The sequence below is a fragment of the Pelodiscus sinensis genome, chromosome 9 (assembly GCF_049634645.1).
Source record: "Pelodiscus sinensis isolate JC-2024 chromosome 9, ASM4963464v1, whole genome shotgun sequence".
In the NCBI taxonomy this organism is placed as follows: Eukaryota; Metazoa; Chordata; order Testudines; family Trionychidae; genus Pelodiscus; species Pelodiscus sinensis.
In genome coordinates this window covers 33,650,965-33,671,123 of record NC_134719.1, presented here as the reverse complement: position 1 = coordinate 33,671,123, position 20,159 = coordinate 33,650,965, and the positions used below count along the sequence as shown (strand labels likewise).

The window sequence follows — 20,159 nt, the reverse complement described above, 5'->3', positions numbered from 1 at the left end:
CAAAACCTGGGGAGCATCCACACCTCAAATGAGCTCTAGCGCTATTAAATGGGCAGTTAACATCAGAACAGAGGGCTTTTTCCGACCTAGGTAAACCACCGTTTCTGAGGCATAACTGCTTTTAGCACTACAGTTATTGCACAAGAAGGCAAGTGTGGATGCTCCAGAGGGGTTTCTTATGCAAGAAACCCTTATGGAAAAAAGCACTTGCTCACCTTGCGCAAGAGCAAGATGCTTTGATGTGTGGACATGGTCGTGCATAAGAAGCCTTTGCGCCAAAAAACTAGTGCTACAGACTTCTTGCGCTAGAACGCTGCAGTGACAACGTAGCTTTAAACTGCAAAGCCACAGACCGAGAGCGAGCCAGAACTGAAGCAGCTTGGACCGCTGTTGCTATGTCTTCCTGTGGCCCCTGCACCCCACAGTGCTGGGGGGAATTGGCTTTTAAGCTGCTTCCCCCCCCCCCCCCGCCCCACTGCCTCTCATATACAGGCAGCATGTGGGGGGAGGGGATGGAGGGAGAATGTGATTAGCTCATTCGACTACCCAATAAGTCTTGGCTTAGTGGGTAGTCCACTAATCGACTACTCTTTTACATCCCTAGAAAGCACTTGGGTTTATACAGCTATATTTTATTCATAGCAGAACTTAAGTTTTGTGTCCTAGCTATTTAATATCCTAAGTACATATTAAGTTCAGTTCTAGTAAATTCTTTTAAATTTTATATTTACTATAATTTAGGGAGTTTTAAACTGGGCAAAGAACTGAAAGAAAAAACATTCTTACCTGGTGATTAAAGGATTGGGCATAGTCCAATGTGCACATAATATGATCCTATATAGAAAATTTTCCGACCTGCTTGTAAATTAAAATAACTACATCCTTTTAACAACTATGAATAGCGTAGAATCAGGTCCCACAAAAGGAGAAGGCCTTTGTAGTCAGCGTGAAAGACAATACTCTAAAAAGAAATCTAAAATTATAGTCTAGTGAGGTATATTAAAATTACCTTCTGAAATAAAACATTTTAACACATTTTCACTATATCTTTAGTTTCATCTCCCTTTCAAAGGTGATATGGTAATATAAAATGTTTGACTTCTATCTGGACATCATTTTTCTCTTTCTTTGGAAAAGATGAGCTATGAACAGTTGTTTGTTTTAGAAAATTAAATATTTAAGTCTGTGGTAAAGTACATTGGGTATAAATGTGGTAAAAAATCAGTTTATTAGTTTATTGTTATCAGTAGGTACAGAGACAAATTTTAGGTCTTGATCCAGCAGACATTTAGTATGTGCTTAACATATAAGAAGATACATGAATGGTTAGAGTATTGGGCATATAGCATTACTGATAATAAATAATCTTTAAATTCTGTCAAGAAATAGGTTGTTTTCTGTTCATACTAAGAATTTACCTATTTTTTTGAAACAAGGATAATAATCTAGAGGTGAAAAATAGTGTGTATACCCCCACCCCTCCCACACACTTAATTTGTTTAGAAAGCAGTCTTTGTTCTTCCCAATTCAACTTTGTGCTGTTTTACAGTGTAATGAAAATTCATGTCTGATTTTGAGCAATGCTGAATCCTACAGCCACTGTCTTCTCATTGGATAATTTATTTTTTGAAAGACCAGATGAAAATCAAAAGTAAGTTTGATTACAGATTCTCAAACTTTTCCATATCTTGATCTTATGTTGCACCAGAAAATTTTTTGGGGGATTTCTCACCTTCTGGCTGACACATAAAAGAGAGAGAGGAGGATTGTTAGTCCCAGATTGGGAACACATAATCTGTAATATTGGTTAAAGTGCACCAAACAGTGTTATTTTGTGCTTTTGTCTATACTGTATGCAGTATGTACTTATAAATCATGGACTAACAGAAGTTTTATGTCTTAAATTTACTATGGCTTTTTAAAAATAATTTATAACAGAAGGAAGAATCAATATGGTACTTATTAGTGTTGACATAAAATTGGTGGCAAATGGATACAGAATATTTTTATCTCATGAACTTGTGTTATTAGCAGATATTTAGAACATGAAGAGCCAAAAAATTGGTATCTTGCACCTGCTCCATCTGTTACTGAAATTGCAGCCACTCAGGAGTTACAGAAGGAATTGGAAAAAAATAACTATCTAGGTAAATTGTTTCACATTCTTTTTTAATTTGAAATATACTGGTGCTCACATGAAGTATTTTAAATATGTTATTTAGATAATAATAGCTCAGTTTCTGGGGTATGAGTGTGCTTTTTTTGTGTTCTAGTGGTGCAAGGGAGTGAAGCCTAGGCATATCCTCTCTGCTGGGAGTGCAGAAGGTTTACTTTAGGATTTCATGGTGGTCATGCACAGTCCCTGATGTAGAGGTATTCCAGGGTAGAAAGTGGTGTTGTGGAGACGAGCAAGGCATGACCAGACTCTGTTTACTTTGGCTTGTGGCTTTTGGCTTTTACCATGGGAGGTAGCTGTAACAGTATAGGTGCGTCTAGACTGGCATGATTTTGCGCAAATACTTTTAACGGAAAAGTTTTTCCATTAAAAGTATTTGCGCAAGAGAGCATCTATACTGGCATGTGCCTTTGCGCAAAATATTTGCTTTTGCGCAAAAGCATCAGTGCCAGTGTAGATGCTCTCTTGCGCAAGAAAGCTCCGATGGCCATTTTAGCCATCGGGCTTTCTTGCGCAAGAAGCTAACTTGGCTGTCTACGCTGGCCCTCTTGCGCAAGAATACTTGCGCAAGAAGGCTTATCCCTGAGCGGGAGTGTCGGAGTATTTGCGCAAGAACCGCGCAAATACTTGCAGCCAGTGTAGACAGGCGGCAAGATTTTGCGCAATTATCTTGCCAGTCTAGACGCACCCTATGATAGCCCTCACATAAGCCCAGTGTTCAAAAAATCAAAGGTGAGGTGGTATAAAACAACCTTTGTCCTTCCATTCTCCATTTACCCCTTTCAGGCTCTGCCTTCCTAACTGCTTCATTCAGAAGACATAGCTTAGAATTTGACCTAAAGATTTACAATAAATAATTATTTTAAATGAGAATACAGAGTGTCTGCCAGGAGAAAAAGTTATGATGTGTAACACCAGGATTTTCTCCTGGTGTTATACTATCATAAAATCAACTTGTACAGCTCTCAGCTGCTGTGACTGATAGACTTTTTGTGTGTGTATCTTGAATTGCGGTGCTATTTGTGGTGCTTCATATGCTTCTGTACAAAAATAATCCTAATATAGTTTCCTACATTTGCAAATGTTTGTATTTAACAAACTATACTGGCTATCATGTTTTTTTTATATTCATAATATGACTTGAAATATAGGATGATGAATACTTGGCCAAATTCTGCTGTTCTTACTCATTAATTACACATATACCCCAAACTGTCCCCCCCCCCCCCCCCCCCGTGCAGGAAAATCCCATTTTGGGAATATGAAACACCACAAGACTCCAATCCTGACGTGTCCTCCAAATTGTTCTGAAAGAAAGAATGGGTTGGAAGAAATGGGTCTGTACTTCTGAATCACTGGAATGATCAGAATCTGTACATATCTTTGGATATCTAGTAAAAACCAAGTCTGTCTGTATAGAATCCCTTTGTCTTCACACTTATTCCAACCTGTGACTCATGCTAATCATATTACTAAATTATAATTTGCATATCTCCTGCAGTACCCTGTCATCTTTCATATGTCTGTTCAGTTTTCAGGGTTTTTACTGTGAGAAGGTAGTGTCTGATTCCTTTAGATCTTGAAGATTCTTAAGTATGAAGCTTAAAAGGTCTTTTGTGACCAAGGGAAATCTGCCGGGCAGGGGGAGAGGGGATGCTTTCTACCTGCTATGTAGCTTTTTGAGTTTTCTGCTCCATTAGAGCATAGCAAGTAGACCAGTTTTTGTAAGTTTTCTATTGACCGCATGATGCATAAGATACATCTGCATTGAAAACCAGTGTACATGATAGAGTACTTATGAGAAAATAGCATGGTCCAACAGATAATTTACGTGAACTTGGTCCTGTTTTATGCAGTGGTTTAATTTACTGACTGAATATTATATAGGGAATAATGTGTTGACTTTTATAGGTGAGACATAAAGGCAGAAGTTTATATCACATTTTAAGAGCGCTGTTGAAGAAGTAAATGTTAAATCATCAGTACCTGTCCATCCATTTTGACTTGATTTGTAACAAGCATGAAATACTTAGGTTAAGTTTAGGAGAAGAAGATTAATCATTTGCAACATGAAAGTCTGGAATTGATTTCCTTTTTTTTCCTGTTCTGACCACAATTAAGATAAAAAATGGATTCAGGATTTGTCAACAACCTGGTAGAAATATTTCAGAAAATAAAATATTAATTAACTTTCAAGCAGATGTTGATGATGAAAGTACCAGCTGAACATTAAAAAAAGTGTATGTTTCTAGTCAATTATCATAATTCATCAACTATCAGAATCATATTATTATTTCAGATACATTTGTCAAAGACTGAGTTTTTGATCCTGGAAATGAAAGTACTTAATAGAGCTCCAGGCACTAATGCTATTATTATTTTGCATGTAATTAAAAACAGATATTTCCTCCTGGCAATATTTTAGTACCTTAATTAAATTTTCCCAGAGCTCAACCCTTCTATGAGAAAGTTAAGCATGGAGCTGATTTTGTTATTTTAAGGAAATTACTAACTAGCACAAATGCCCCTATATATAGCATTAGTTTGTTTTTTGTTGTATGACATCAAAAGCCAAATAATACACTAGAAAAAGCAGCCATCCATCCAGCATCATTGCTGTCCAAGAGGTGCAGTCATACATATAAACAATACTTGTGTGTCCAGCTATTCCAATCCTCAGGTCTTTAAATTTCACTCTTTCATTTGCCCAGTAATTGGCAGTCTACCATTAAGATTGAATATTTCTTCGAAGGGAAGGATAGGTGGATTTAATAGCTTATCCATAGTGATTGAGTCCTTAAAAATCTGTCTAGACTCTTTTCTAGGTAGTCAGATTTCAGTTCAATCAAGCAAACTTAGATACACTCATGAGAAAAAAAATAAATTTTGTTTTTTAGTATTTGTAATACGTTGTATTATCAAAAATGTGATATTTTTGTTGGGAAGATATTGAGAAAACTGTAATACGTATATATGAAAACTTCTGTTGAGACTTTTGCAGCTTATTTAAAACAACGGATTATACATACACAAATATAGATTACAGAGTTCCACTGGGATGAAGAAAGTTGACATTTATGGTAATGCAATTAAAAATATAAAAAGATGAAAAAGAGTTATGGAAAAATAAATTTAGTATGTATATACCTGAGTGTTCAAATTTTAGTGTAAATGATATTTTCCTCTTCTGAAGATGGAAAAGAAGTTAAAGTACAGTCATTTCCTGATGCTTCAAAGACTTTTGGTATGGAAGGTAATTATAATTATTCTTTGTAATATTTCAAAAAAAAATATTTACTACCCTGTTGATGTGATATATGTATTAATAATGTATATGCACGCTCTCAGATGAAGATGAATTCAGGATATGTTCAATATAAGTTAAAAATATTTAGGTAAGATGAAGTAATGAGTCAATGGTGAAGGTTTGGTGTATATTAGTGGCTTTCAAACTACGGGTTGCGATCCAGTACTGGATCATGGAATGTTAGGCACTGGGTCTCAGTGCTGCAGGGTGATCAGGTGACCAATGTGGGGGTTATACCAGGATGGCTGGCTACATGTCAGTCCTGGCATTGCAGACTACGCTGTGTCCCAGAACTGTCTAGTAGCAGGTTTGGCTCCAGGGTGGTGGTTAGGAGAGCACACTGGGCTCTGTGGGCTGCACCTGACCCAAGCACTAGCTCTGCAATCTCACTGTCTGGGAACCTGCTGCTGGCTGCTTCTGGGGCGCAGCATAGTCTGCAGTGCCAGGAAGGGCAGGAATCCTGCCTTAGCAGCCCCACTGAACCACTAATTAGCAGATGCTCAGAGTAAGCCACTGCACCTCAAAGCTACGGACCCCTTCTATACGCCAAAGATCTCATCCTCAGCCCCATCCTGGAACCCACATTCAAGTCAAATTATGGTGAGTTGCGGGCGTCAACAATTTTCTTTAACTAGGTCATGAGAAAAAAGTTTGAAAACCACTGTTGTAGACCACCAAATCAGGAAGATGAAATTAACAAGGTACCCCTAAACCACAAAAGACAAAAGGGCTTATAATAATGAATAACTCTTATTTGTACAGTGACAATAGCATGCTTAGTGCTTGATAGGCACATTTTAAATAGTTCCTTAATGTAATCAGTGAAACTTTTGCTTTTATGTCACTTAAGCACTTTTGAAAATTCATTGTCTCTGTCCCCACGAGTTTCCAATCTAAAGGCCTGATTCTTTAAGGTAGTAAATGCTTTCATCTTCTATTGAAAGCAACAGGAATTGAATGGGGGGGGGGGGTTGAATTATTCTTAGACATGAGTCAGTACCTTAGTGGATCAGGATTTACAAAGAAAAAGAACAGTAAAAAGAGCAGAAGTGGTGTGATAAAATATTTTGATAAAATAATAAATGTATGAGTCTTGTAGATGTTGCAATTTTTGTTGATTTTAAAAAAATATAATCTATATATTTAAAAAAAAAATCCTGAGGGATGACTGAGTGATGTCATCATGTCATTCTGTGTCCCACCTGTCTCCTCCCTCTCCCAGCTTGAGCCCAACCTTGCTGCTTCCCCTCGCCACTTGAAATTGCTATTTTAAACAAAGACCCTTCTCCCCTTCCTCCACATCCCACCCCACTGTGATTTCAACTTCAAGAAACATGGCACAGTAGTTGACAGATCCCACATCACAGCTGTGACAGCCCGGAGTGAGGGGGAGGGTATGGTGTTTGGGACAGCAGCCCGGGGCCAGGCTAGGAGTGGTGTTCTCAGCCAGGCTTATGTGCCAGCAGTGTGCTCTTAGGGAGTGGGAGTGCCGTGCCTGACCACCCGGAGTCCTACTGCCCTTGCAGAGACTCACTCTTCCCCAGTGGCTGTACTTACCGCAACTGCCAGAGCACTCCCAAGCCGCCCAGGAGAGCCGCTGCACCAAACTGTCTGCTCCTTCCCTTCTGCTCCCGGAGAGTGGATGGGTGGCCCTGAGCTCTTTGGGCTGGGCTGTGGCAGGGAGCAGCGAGGGGGGGACTGTACAGGGGACAGGTTGGGACAGCAACCCCTTGTGCTGCTGCTCCTGGAGAGTGGATGGGTGGCCCTGAGCTCTGCGGGCTGGGCTGTGGCAGGGAGCAGCGAGGGGGGGACTGTACAGGGGACAGGTTGGGACAGCAACCCCTTGTGCTGCTGCTCCTGGAGAGTGGATGGGTGGCCCTGAGCTCTGCGGGCTGGGCTGTGGCAGGGAGCAGCGAGGGGGGGGACTGTACAGGGGACAGGTTGGGACAGCAACCCCTTGTGCAGCTGATTTCCCTACCTCAGCAGGCTGCAGTACCCTGGAGTGCCGCATGCACATGGCAATACCTGCGTGTCATTGCACCCCACCTGGGGCAGACAGGCACCCCTGCGTCTTCCTGGCCGCTGGGGTTAGAGCTGGGCCTGGCACATGCTGTGGCTGAGAGAGAGGGGGTGTTAGCATGGGTGGAAGGAGAAAGGACCCAGGCTGGTGGGGCAGGGAGGGAGAAGGGACCCTGGCTCGTTGGGGAGGGGCGAAAGGAGCCCAGGCTGGCGCAGCAGGGGGAGGAGGGAAAATGGGGGCATAGGCTACTGTGGCAGGGGAGGGAGAAGGGACCTGGGCTGGAGGGAGACGGGAGAGGGCGAAGGGGCCCAGGTTGGCCGGGGGGACAGAGAAGGAGCCCGGGCTGTTGTGGCTGCAGCCCGGCCCTCCCTGATGGCCATGGGGGAGAGCTGGGGTTGGCAAATACAGTAAGCAGGGGCACAGCCCCTTAGTATTTTTTAAAAATACTTTCAGTTTTAGATGGTGACCTTTTCATGAAAAGGACTGTGTTTTTCTCTGGGAGTGGACAGTGCCTAATACACTGGTTATTACTGGAATACAAGTCATAATTAAAAAATTATATTGATAATTAATCAAGAATCATAAACCTTTGAGGTACTTGGAGAAGATGTTGGAACCATGAAAGGGAGGAGTTTTAGGTCAAGGGGGCTACATGGAAGAAGATGGACAGGCAAGAATAGCTGAAGGAAATAATGAGGTTATTAGTTATGCAATTTGGTTAGAATGAAGTGAGGAAAAGGGTAGATAAAAAGGAGAAGTTAGTAGCTGGCTAGGAAAGAGACAATAGAAAGGTAAGAACTAAGATTACGCAGGTAAAGACAAAATTCGTGAGGGCAGAGGTCTCAAATTCAATTTACCTTATGGCCAGTGCCAGTCCTCAAATCCTCCTTGTAGGCCAAAAGGCATCTCCTCTCTGGCAGGGTTCCAGGAGTGGGGGCAGAGGTTTCTGTGCAGTCTTCTGGTCCTGCCTTCTGGCCTGAGCAACCCCCCCCCCCACCCCCATGCGTGCCTCAGCCCCACCTGCTGCTCTGGAGTGATTTAAACCTCCTCCTGGGGACCCTCACTGCCACCACCACCAGTAGCACAGTGGGGCTACTGTGGCTTATGGCTGTTAGCTCTGCATCATTACTGTTAAATCCATGTGGCCCAGGGGAGGTGAGTGCAGAGCCATCCCATCCATACTGTGGTTGGTCATGGCCGACTCAGGCCTCACGCTTTAGGAGGCCCCACGGTGCCTGCCCCAACTGTCCTATGGATGGGATGGTCCCCCATACTCAAGATTAGCCTGCTATGGGCCCTAGGTGGGCTGGGATTGGCAGCAGAGGTTGGGCCCTTTATACTCACCATGACGGCTGGAGCCACAGGGAAGTGGAGCTATGCAGCTGCTTGTTTCATTCCATAACCATCTCCCAAGCCTGCACTGAGGCTGGAGCACTTCACTTCCCTCTGCCATGGTGAAGTTGAGTAACCAGGTAGGCTTGAGAGTTGGCAGCAGGGCAGAGGCTGCTATGTCACTGCTTACCTGCATCTACTGCTGCTGCAGTGAGTGCAGGAGCACCTGACCCCTGCTGCTGCACCATGCTAGGCACCCTGGTAATCCCCGAGGTCACGGGCCACATCCTTCAGGGGGAGGGGTCTTGAGGGAAGGGATGCGATGGGGAGAAAGGGCGAAGCAGGAGTGGGAAGGGGTGGGGATGAAGCAGAGGCTTGACTTGGAGGAATGATGCAGACACACACAGACACACACATGCCCTTCCAAGGCCACAGGGATTCATGTGCCAATAGCTATGCTCAGGTTAGATTGAGAGGACTGCTCAGGCTGCAGATGGCCCGTGGGCCACAAGTTTGAGACTCCTGCCTTATGGCCTGTCTTCATTACAAGTCTGTTTGCATGGCTACCTGACACTGTTATGGGTTTCTGTGTTCTAAGATTTATTAATTTATTTCCAACTTAAAAAAAAGGCTAGGAAGAAGTATTTGAAGAATCAGGTTTAATAAGAAATACTGATACTTCTGTACTTGACAAACATAATAGTATGCCAATGTTAACTTAATGCTATTTTTAGAGATATTGACTTGCAAAATGCGCACTTCATTGTGGCAAAATAGAAATGCTTCATTTATTGTCTATACTTATTGTATAAGCCTTTTGGGAACTGCAGATAGATGTAGAGTACATGCCTGTCTGCAAGAAACTTTAAATATTTCAACAGCTGCTTCTGAATGTTGTGGTCTCTTCTTATAGGCTCTTCAATTTGTATAATACCTACATTTTAAATGTAGTACTGCTACAAACATATGTTCATGTGACAGGATGTATTAATGTATGGCTCTGTTTTGTAGTAATAAAAACCCTTTTTACATCTCGCTACTGTTTAGGAATGGATAGCTTAAAGACAGTGTACTCTAAATCCTATAACCTTTCTATGCATATAACCTCCATTGAAATTGTGGGAGGTTTTGTGTGGAAGAATAAAGGATCGGTGTGTGTTTTAAGGCCCATGAACAGGGACACTTACAGGACAAAATATGTAGGATAGTTGAGAGCTTCAGAAGGGGGATAATATTCAAGACTGTAAAGTCCGTATGTAAAGGAAAGCTAGGAAAATAAATAACTGACCTACTGTGGTTGCATCAAGGACATTTTAAAAGTCTGTCAATGAAAAGGAAATCATATAAAATGCACAAAGAAAATAACATGGCTGAGTATAATGTGGTAGGAATGATACAGTCACAAAGCAAAGACACAAAATGAGGTATAATCAATAAAGGATGTTAAAGAGAATACATATTCAAGTACCCCCAAGCAACAAATGAGTAACCTGTCTCCCTATTGCTAAACCCTCCATGTCATATTTGTGACCTTCCTGTTGCCCCCAAGCTATGGAAATCTGTATATATCCTTCTTAGTGGCAAGCCTATGACCTTCCCCTTCCATCTATCAAATCCTCTGATGTCATCCAATGCCCAATTACAAGCCAGCACATTTCCAGAGGATGTTTATAAATTATTTAGGAAAATAACTTTTAAAGATTATTGATAGAAAACAATGTCAACTTTTATAAATCTGGTTTTGTTTCTTTAGGAACTATAGAAACAAATGTTGAGGTTTTGAGAGCTGTTACAGAAATCCGTATCCTTTTACTTACTGTAATTAACTGGCTTACATCTTCTACTATATATATATATATATATATATATATATATATATATATATATATATATATATATATATATATATATATATATATATATATATATATATATGAGAGAGAGAGTGTGTGTGTGTGTGTGTGTGTGTGTGAGAATCCATTTGTTCGAGAGCTCCTCCCTTAAATGGTAAGAGCTAGGACCACCAAATTTGGTATGCAGTTTCCTCTTATTATAACTTAAAGCAGGTTCAAGGTTTGGTTGTGCCAGGACAATGGGATGTGCGTGGAATACGATTGTTTTGCATCAAACAAATGACCACAGGGGAGGCAGCACAGGGAACAGTCATACTCTCAAATGACCAGAGAGAAGCAGCAAGCATCCTAGCAGCTGTGCATCCACCCCTCCCTCTGACCCCAAGAGCTACATTTGTGCACATATCTGTTTTGTGGAGAAAGCAAAGAAGCAGCAGAACATTCATTTGTGTTTGGGTTTTTAAAAAGTTATGGTGAAGTTTAGGTTTTGAAACCTTTTTTTTTAAAAAAAAAAAAAAAAAAGTTCATAAATGTACAGATAATCAATGCGCTATTTCACTCGGCTGTATGTGTTTTGTGGAGTAAAAGAGAGTTTACCTCTTCAGAAGGACTACATCTATGGAGTATTCCATTTTAGTTCTTAGTCTCTCCTAAGATTGCCAATATGTTTCTAAGAGTTACTTATCTGGAAGTTTTGTAAAGTGGACTCCTGTTCTCAAGGAATTAAACTGAAATCGTGCAATCATTTGAGTTACATTTTTTGAACTATCTGATGTGTGCATCAGTGCAAGTTCTTTATTTAGGTTTTAATAAAACAGCTATTATTTTCAGTTAAAAAAAAGAAAGATATGGTTTACATTCTTAACTGAATGGTTTGAATTTGATCTTAGCTGCTCAGTTTAGAAGTATTTTCAAGGAATTCCCATATTTTAACTACATACAGTCCAAGGTTTTGGATGATGTAAGTAAGAAACATAATTTATTAATTATGTTTGCAAATAGTATTTCATATATTAAATATGTTAAATACATTTAAGTGCCATTTTGTATTTACAATTGTTACTGGTTGTACCTCACTAACAGTTTGAGTATTGCAGCAGTACAGATTTCAGGATCAGATAAGCAGAATAGTAATGTACATCATCTAGAAAAAAGCCCAGGATTATACCACCCCTCCATTTTTAATAGAATATTAGTGTAAATTTTGATTTGTATATCAGTTTTACTTGCAAATTAATAAGAGTGTTTATTTTTCAGAATAAATATAAACAAATTTTTTTGAAAAATAAAATTTGGAAAATCAATAGAACTATTATGTCACAGGAAAGAGACAGCCATTTAGAAAATACTTTCTTATCCTATATCTAGGGTTCTTCTTCGAGTGATGTCCCCATGGGTGCTCTGGTGCTGGTGCATCCTCACACTGGTAACTGGAGATTTTTTCTAGCAATGCACTGCTGAGCTGCGCATGCACCCTGATGCCTTCTCATGCCATTGGCGTCTATTAGGCACGTGCATGGCCCCCTCAGTTTCTTCTCTATGTCAGATGGAGCTCTGTTCTCTTGTCCATTTTTCCTCCAAAAACAAAAACATTGTTAATTGTCCTCAGTTTTACTTGTCTTTCCAAGTTTTGACTCTCACTCAACCCACTACCTTTATAAACAAACATTTTTTCCTTCATTGTTCATCCAGACTTCGTTCTTCCTCCACACAGTTAGCTTCAGCACCGCCACCGCAGTGTATACTTTTCATCTGGGCCTCATCAGCACTGCCATCTCTGAGCTCATTAGTGCGGTCTGTTCGCTCACTGAGGTCACTGGTCCCGTCAGTCTCCCACAATGAAACCGGCGCTGAGCCATACAGCGTCTTTTCATCTGAACATTCAAGTCCAACTCAGCGGTACCCACCGTGGGAGTCTTCTTCCTTTACACATCCCCACCCTCCTCCACCACTGACTTCGTACTCACAACATTGACCGTATCCACATACCCCCTCACCCTGGACAGTGGCATCACTGGAAGTGTTGGTCTTCTTGTAGGTGCCATCACACTGCTCCATTAACAACATTGAAAAGGCCACCTCATTCTCCTCAACCCACACCATCAACCACAGCACTGAACTCTCCAGAGCCCTCTCAGTCTGAATTGGATAATTCTCTATTGAAGGGGGAGGACAGGTCACCCTTACATAACTCCTTCTCTTCACCAGATGAGGCTTTCATTTCTACCACCCTGCCTCCATCCAATGATTCTAAACAATTCCAAGAACATTTTAAAAAAGTAGCCCTAGCACAAGAACGGGACCTGCAGGAAGTGCAAGAGAAACAATATTGCCTCTTATGTACTTTACAGCCCCCTGCATACTCTAAGATAACCCTTCTGATGGATGAAGCCATCATGGACCCTGCCAATAATAACTGAAAAACCCCAGTGTGCATTACCCTCACAGATAAGAGGGCTGATTGCAAATATTTTATAACACCTAAAGGCATGGACTTTCTTTTTACACATCCACCCCCAAACTCCGTAGTAGCTGATTTGGTCTGACACGGCGCAAAACAGCCCAACATGAGGTCCACTCCACAGGACAATGGCCATAAATGGATGGACATTATGGGGCGCAAGGTCTACTCTTCAGCTATCTTGATTCTTAGAGCAGCAAATTACACTGCTGTGCTCGCTGATTACGATTACTCTAGCTATTCTAAACTTCAGGAGCTCTTACAGTTTCTCTTGGAGCACAAGAGGCTTAATGTCATGCATGAAAGGCATACCATGTCCCGCACAGCATTACAATCTGCCATGGATGTGGCTGACACTGTTACCCGGATCACCACCTTGGCTATTGTTATGTGGATAGCATCATGGCTCCATGCATCTGGGGTACATAGGGACCTCCAACAGAAAGTTGAGGACCTTCCCTTTGACAAGACCCACTTATTTGCAGCTAAAGCAGATGAATTAATTCATTCAGTGAGGGACTCCCTCACGACCCTCTAGATTCTGGGCATATACATGCTCCTTTTCAAGAGAATAAGGTGTAACACCTACTAGAGAACCAAAGAATTGTACCAGTCACAGTCCAGATGTGACTTCTGCCAAAAACACAGGCCTTAGCGGTGCAGCACCAACAACAGCAACCCTCAACATCCCACATTCTTCATCAAAGCAGCAGATTTGAAGATTTGGTCAGGAGTTTGAAAGACATCCCTGCTGCTGTCACACCAGCATCTATTGCTGTTGGACAAGTGATTTTATTCTCAGTGGAAGGGTTCCAAACCCACCTCCACGATTCGACTACTGCTTCGTAGTCACCCAGAGTGGAGAACCCACGGAGACATCACTAGAAGAAGAAAAGAGAGTTATTCACCCTATGCAGTAATGGGAGTTTTTTGAGATGTGTGTCCCCGTGGGTATTCTACTACCTTCCCTTCTTCTCCTGCTTTGGAGCCTTTCAGTGGCATGTGTAGAGAAGGAATGAAGGGGACTGCGCTGTGCGTGTGCCTAACAGACACCAATGGCATGAGGAGGTGCCAGGGCATGTGCACGGCATGGTGGGGTACTGCTAGAAAAAATCTCCAGTTGCTGGTGCGAGGACGTACCAGCACCCAGAGTGGAGCACCCACAGGGACATACATCTCAAAGAATTCCTGTTACTGCACATAGTGAGTAACCCTCTTTTCTTTATTGTTTAGATCAGGGGAAGGCAAAAGAGCCTCTGCAGGCCAGATTTGGCCCACCAAGCGGCTTGATCTGGCCTACAGAGAACCTGCTGCTGCCCCACCCCAAGGCCAATCAGGGCCTGGGGGCAGGAGGGAGCATGTGAAGTCTCCTGCTCTCCAAGGCCTCCGGTGCTTCTAAGTGCCACATGCTCTTTGCAGGATGGGGGCAGGGTGGGAGGAGACTTCACAGACTCCTCCTGCCCCTAGGCCAATCAGAGCTTGGGGGCAGGAGGAGCACATGAAGTCTTTCTCCTGCCCTGCAAGGGGCTCGGCACTAAGTCAACTGCCAGCTGCTGCTCAGGTGGCGGTTGACTCTAAGCACAATGCAGGGTGAGGGCAGTGAGCGAGAGACTTTGCATGCTCCCTCTCCTCCCTGGCACTGATTGACCTGGGGGTGGGGTGAGCAAACGAAGTCTCCTCCCACTGCCAGGGGCAGGGCACCTAGAGGGAACCTCCAGCTATTCAGAACATCTGGCGGCTATACCGGGGGGCAAAGATTTCATGCGTTCCCCCACCCCCAGATCAATCTGTCTGTGGGTGGGGAAGCATGGAAGTGTCTTGGCCCTGCCCCTTGTGGGGCAGCCCGGGGCCACTCCAAAAAATTCTGAAGTTGCCCCTGGTCAAAAATTATTGCCCACCCTTGGTTTAAAGAGTCTTGCAGACTTTCCATTTTCCATTTTTATTCTCCAAACCCTAGGGCTGTATATTGAAGCAACTATTCTTCTAGCACATAAATACACTATTACAGGTATTGCAGTCTTGAGGTTAGAATGAGCAAAGAGGTATTTATTAGAGATTTAGGTCCTAATTCAGCAAGCATTTTAACCATATATTTTAAGATGGATTGAGGCATTAGGGAATGGCTATGCAGACTTCATATCCATTTGTTAACAGCTTCTCTACAGAAAATAATGAGCAATCCTGTGGCACCTTAGAGACTAACAAATATATTAGATCTGAGCTTTTGTGGCTAAAACCCACTTCATCAGATGAGTTGGAGTGGAAATTACAAAATCCAGGGTATATACAATAGCAAACGAAGTTATATGTCAATTGTTGGACTACAGTTTATGAAACTAATTAAGTAAGGCTGCATGTATCCCAGTCAGAACATTTGATGTGGAAATATGCTCATGATTTAATATATTTGTTAAGCTGTAAGGTGCTACAAGACTGCTCTTTGTTTTTAAAGTTACAGACTAACAAGGCTACTACCCCTCTGAGGCTTTCTACAGAAAATGTTAAGATTAGTGTTTGCACAGGTAAAACACTTGAAGAGGTGGAAGAAAAGCAGCACCATTTCCTGAAGAACATACAGCCCACGCTACATGGCAAAGTTGCTTTATCCATTGTGAGGCAGTTATGGAGATGTCAGATGAGCTTTGGCAAATTCCCACCTCCATCTAAGACACCTGTAAGAGAGCTGACAGGAAATGCTTTGTTCCTGCTAAGGATATGGACTTTTTTCTTATTTACCCATTCGCAAACAAATCCCCTTGTTGTGGAGGCTGCACCATATAGATCTAAGTTCCCACAATTCAGGGCTATGGCTCACGACAAGGAACATAAGAAGCTGAACCTTCTGCTACATTACAGCTAAGGATTGCGAACTATTTGGGCCCTTTAGCGAACCATTATTTCGATAACTATTCAAAATTAGGGGAGCTCAGGACTCCAAAAGACCAATTTTGAAGGCTGTTCATGAGCTCTATACTATTTGCTTGCACAGCCCTGCAGAGACTTCTTTAGACGTGGCGGGCAGGGAGGCAAGGAAAACTGCAGCAGCAGTCGTGATGCGTAGAGCATCTTAGTTGCAGGTGTCTGGGGTTCCTTGAGAACTTCAGACTAAGGTGGAGGACCTCTCTTTTGACAAACAGAAACTGTTTGCCACTAAAACAGGCAAAGTCTTGCACAGTAGCAAGGACTTTTGCACTACCCTTTGCACTTTAGGCATGTACACCCCGCCCTGTCATTGGAAGCGGTAAACTCCATTTAGTAGAAATAAAGACGGGCAGTACTGTCACTTACAACAGAGAGCCTATGATTATAATTGCTCAAGACTGCAAGAGCAGAAGGGGCGCCCACCCAGAGATGCTCTTCCGCTACTCAGACAGCAAAACAGCAAATATGAGACATTGGTCGAGGGTCTGCCTGACCACCCCATAGATTCGGTGCCTTTGGATCAACGCCATCTTTTTACCCACTGGTTGCGCCCTTTTTTACACCATTGAGAGTCTGTAACTTTGGACCGGTGGACACTGGAGATAATTTATACTGGATATGTCATCCCCGTCACTTACCCTTACCCTACCCTACCCCCTACCCTGTTCCTCTTCAGGGACCCCTCCCACAGGAACCTCTTAAGGCAGAAAATAGATCGACTCCTGCTTCTTGGGAGCAGTCAAACGGATTCTTGACCAATATCAGGGAAGGGGGTCTTATTCAAAGTACTTTCTCGCCAAGAAAAGGACGGGGTTGGAGACTGATCTTTGATCTCTGCAAATTGAACAAATTTCTCTGCAAACAGTGCTTCAAGATGATCACCTTAGCAACAGTTATTCTGGCACTGGATGAAGGGAACTGGTTCACAGCCCTTTATCTATAGGAAGCGTACTTTCACATTGCTATATACCCTTCACACAGACACTAACTTCGTTTTACTGTAGGCACAGACTATTACCAGTACAAGGTCCTGCCCTTTGGTCTGTATTCTACAACCTGGGTTTTTTCAGAAGTAGCAGTAGCTATGGCATATCTCTGACAGCAGGACATCTTGAGTTTTCTGTACTTTGACGACTGCCTCATAAAAGGCCAGTCTCACAAAGAAATGACCTCCATGGTACTAAACACCAGACATCTGTTCAGTTGCCTGCGCCTTCTCATCAACAAGCAAAAATAAATCTTATAACCCGTACAGGACATAGAGTTCATTGGCATTCACCTAGACTCAGTATCATCTTGGGCTTATTTACCTCATCATTGTTTCACCACTCTCCAAGATCACATAACCGTACTCTCCATGAGCCTTTCTGCTATGGTACTTACCTGCCTGAAGTTGATGGAGTATATGGCGGCAACTACTTGCATTGTTCAGCATGCCTGTCTACACTTCCGCTTCCTACAGCACTGGCTAGCATCTGTCTGCATTCTATCTCATCATCCACTACACAAGCAGGTCACTGTGCCTGCAGATGTTCTTGCCTCCCTGTGATAGTGGACATCCTCCGACAGTCTTCTCCTGCGGGTCCCGTTTCATTAGCCACAGCCTTTAGTGCAGATTGCAGCAGATGCTTCCTTACTGGGATGGTGCGCCCATCTCTAGAATCAAGTCACTCAAGGCAGGTGGGTGCCACATGAGACCTCATTACACATCAATCTTCTGGAGCTCAGAGCCGTAAGGAACGCCTGCATATATTTCGCACCCCAAATCACCGGCTGCATAGTGCAAACACTCCTGGACAACATCACAATGATGTTTTATATAAACAGACAAGGGAGTGCATGTTCTCATTCCCTATGGGTGTGTCTAGACTATATGGCTCCGTCGATGGAACCATGTAGATTCCAGCCCTTTATCTATAGGAAGCGTACTATAGGCAGGACGACAAAGGGAAATGAAGTGGCGATTTAAATAATCGCCGCTTCATTTAAATCAAAATGGCCACCGCACTGTGCCGATCAGCTGTTTGTCGGCGCACCGCGGCAGTCTAGATGGGGATCTGCCGACCCCAGAACCCTTTGTCAGCAGATCCTTTATGCCTTGTGAAACGTCATGCATGTGTCATGGTGCATGTGTCATCCTGATAGCTCCCTCCTGGTCCAGGCAGACTTGGTTCCCATATCTGCATAGAATGTCCGTCCAGCCTCCGTATCTGCTACCAAGCCACTATGGTTTTCTCTCCCAGAATCACACCCACAACCTCATACCCTTCATCTCAGTGCATGGCTCCTAGCTGGTTCCGAGAATCGGTGTCCTGCTGCTCCAGCCAGGTGAAGGACGTTCTCCTCCATAGCAAAAGACTTTCCACAAGTATAACTTACTGCATAAATGGAGGTGTTTTTCTTCTTGGAGTCAACAAGCACAGATTGATCCTGACACTTCCCTTCATCATAACATCCTTGACTATACCTTGGAACTCGAGGGGGCAGGGTTGGCTATTTCATTTCATTTGTCAGCGATAACCTTTCGTAATCCAATTGATGGACTCTTGGTGTTCACATATCTGATCACAAGAAGATTCCTTAGGGTCTTCAAAGCCTCCCCATAGGACCCCACCACTCTCATGGGATTTAAATCTCATTTTAGACTGTTTGATGCATCCCCCCTTTGAACCCACTTCCCTTCCTCTTCATAAAGATCTCATTTCTCGTTGCCATCTCCTCTGTTAGAAGAGTCAGAGAGATTGGGGCCATTATGGCAGATCCTCCCTACAGTTTTCGCAAAGGACAGAGTCACTTTATGCCCTCACCCAGCTTTCCTACCAAAGATCTGTATCTTGTTCCACATCTGTGAACCCATTGTGTTATCTACATTCTACCCAAAGCCTCATGCATCCCCACATGATGTAATGCTCCACACTTGAGATATCTGGTGTGCACTTGCCTTTTTCATAGATAGGACATGAGTCTTCTGCAGGTCCCAGTACCTCTTCATGTCGATCACTGAATGCTATAAGGGCACACCAATCTAGCCCAGTGCATTTCTAAATGGATATTCTCCTGCATAGTCAAATACCATGCCATTCGAAACACACCTTTATTGACTCTGAAGCAAGCACATTCCAGCCATGCTACTGTGGCTTCTACAGCCTTTCTGAACAATGTTATCCTCAAGGACATCTCCTGGGCTGCCACCTGGTCATCTGACCACACTTCTGCCAGGCATTATGCCATCTTGCCTCAATTGACAGAGGACTCAGTGGTGGCTGCAGCAGTCTTATCTTCGGCCGCCAAGCGTAACTCAGAATCCCACCATCCAGATTGAATACTGCTCTGTAGTCACCAAAGGTACATCTAGACTACAGGGTTTTGTTGACAGATACTGTTGACAAAGCTTCTGTCAACAAAGAGCATCTAGACTACATCCAGTTCTGTCGACAAAGCAAGCCGCTTTGTCGACATGACAGTGTAGACGCAAAGGACAGTGTAGATGAAATAACGCCTTCTGTCGACAGAACTCTGTCGACAAAAGGTGTTATTCCTCATAGAATGAGGTTGACGGCCGTCGACAAAACTGCTGAGTTCTGTCGATATTATGTCGACAGAACTCAGCGGCAGTGTAGAAGCAGGTATAGTTTTGTCGACAAAAGTCCACTTTTGTCGACAAAACCCTGTAGTCTAGACACAAGCCAATAGTGGAACACCCACAGGGAAATCGCTTGAAGAAGAAAAGGGAATTACTCACCTCCTGCTGTAACGACTGTTCTTCATGATGTTTGTCCCCATGGGTGCTCCATGGCCCTCCCTCATCCCCTCTATTTGGAGTCTTGGCTACTCAGGCTTAGACGAGGAACAGAAAGGGTGGTTAGGCTGGGCATGCAAGGCACTAAGGCACAAATGACTGAAAACTGCTTTGGACTAAGGCCCAGCTGAAAACTGCTTTGCAAGGCTCTAATCTGCAGCTCCGGGACAACTCATCACCAACAGTGGAATACCCATGGGGACACACATCTCAAAGAACAGTTGTTACTGCATGAGGTAACTCCCTTGTCTTTAAACACTATACAATTACACAAGACTCACAAGCTGAT

At 43.1% G+C, this 20,159-nt stretch overlaps 1 protein-coding gene across 11 annotated transcripts in view; it reads left to right on the top strand.

The window, feature by feature from the left end:
- HFM1 (helicase for meiosis 1) overlaps positions 1–20,159 on the top strand; it is a 155,894-nt gene that overhangs the window by 3,237 nt on the left and 132,498 nt on the right. For 4 of the 11 annotated variants that reach the window (XM_075936502.1, XM_075936493.1, XM_075936495.1 and 1 more), the window contains exons 2-6: positions 1,550–1,651; positions 2,032–2,147; positions 5,370–5,429; positions 10,589–10,636; positions 11,579–11,649. In XM_075936502.1, coding sequence (XP_075792617.1) covers positions 1,581–1,651; positions 2,032–2,147; positions 5,370–5,429; positions 10,589–10,636; positions 11,579–11,649 — 366 coding nt within the window. In that variant the 5' untranslated portion in view covers positions 1,550–1,580. Of the gene's footprint in view, positions 1–1,549; positions 1,652–2,031; positions 2,148–5,369; positions 5,430–10,588; positions 10,637–11,578; positions 11,650–20,159 lie in introns of those variants that run through there. The other 7 variants (XM_075936496.1, XM_075936497.1, XM_075936498.1 and 4 more) reach the window with 4 other exon arrangements.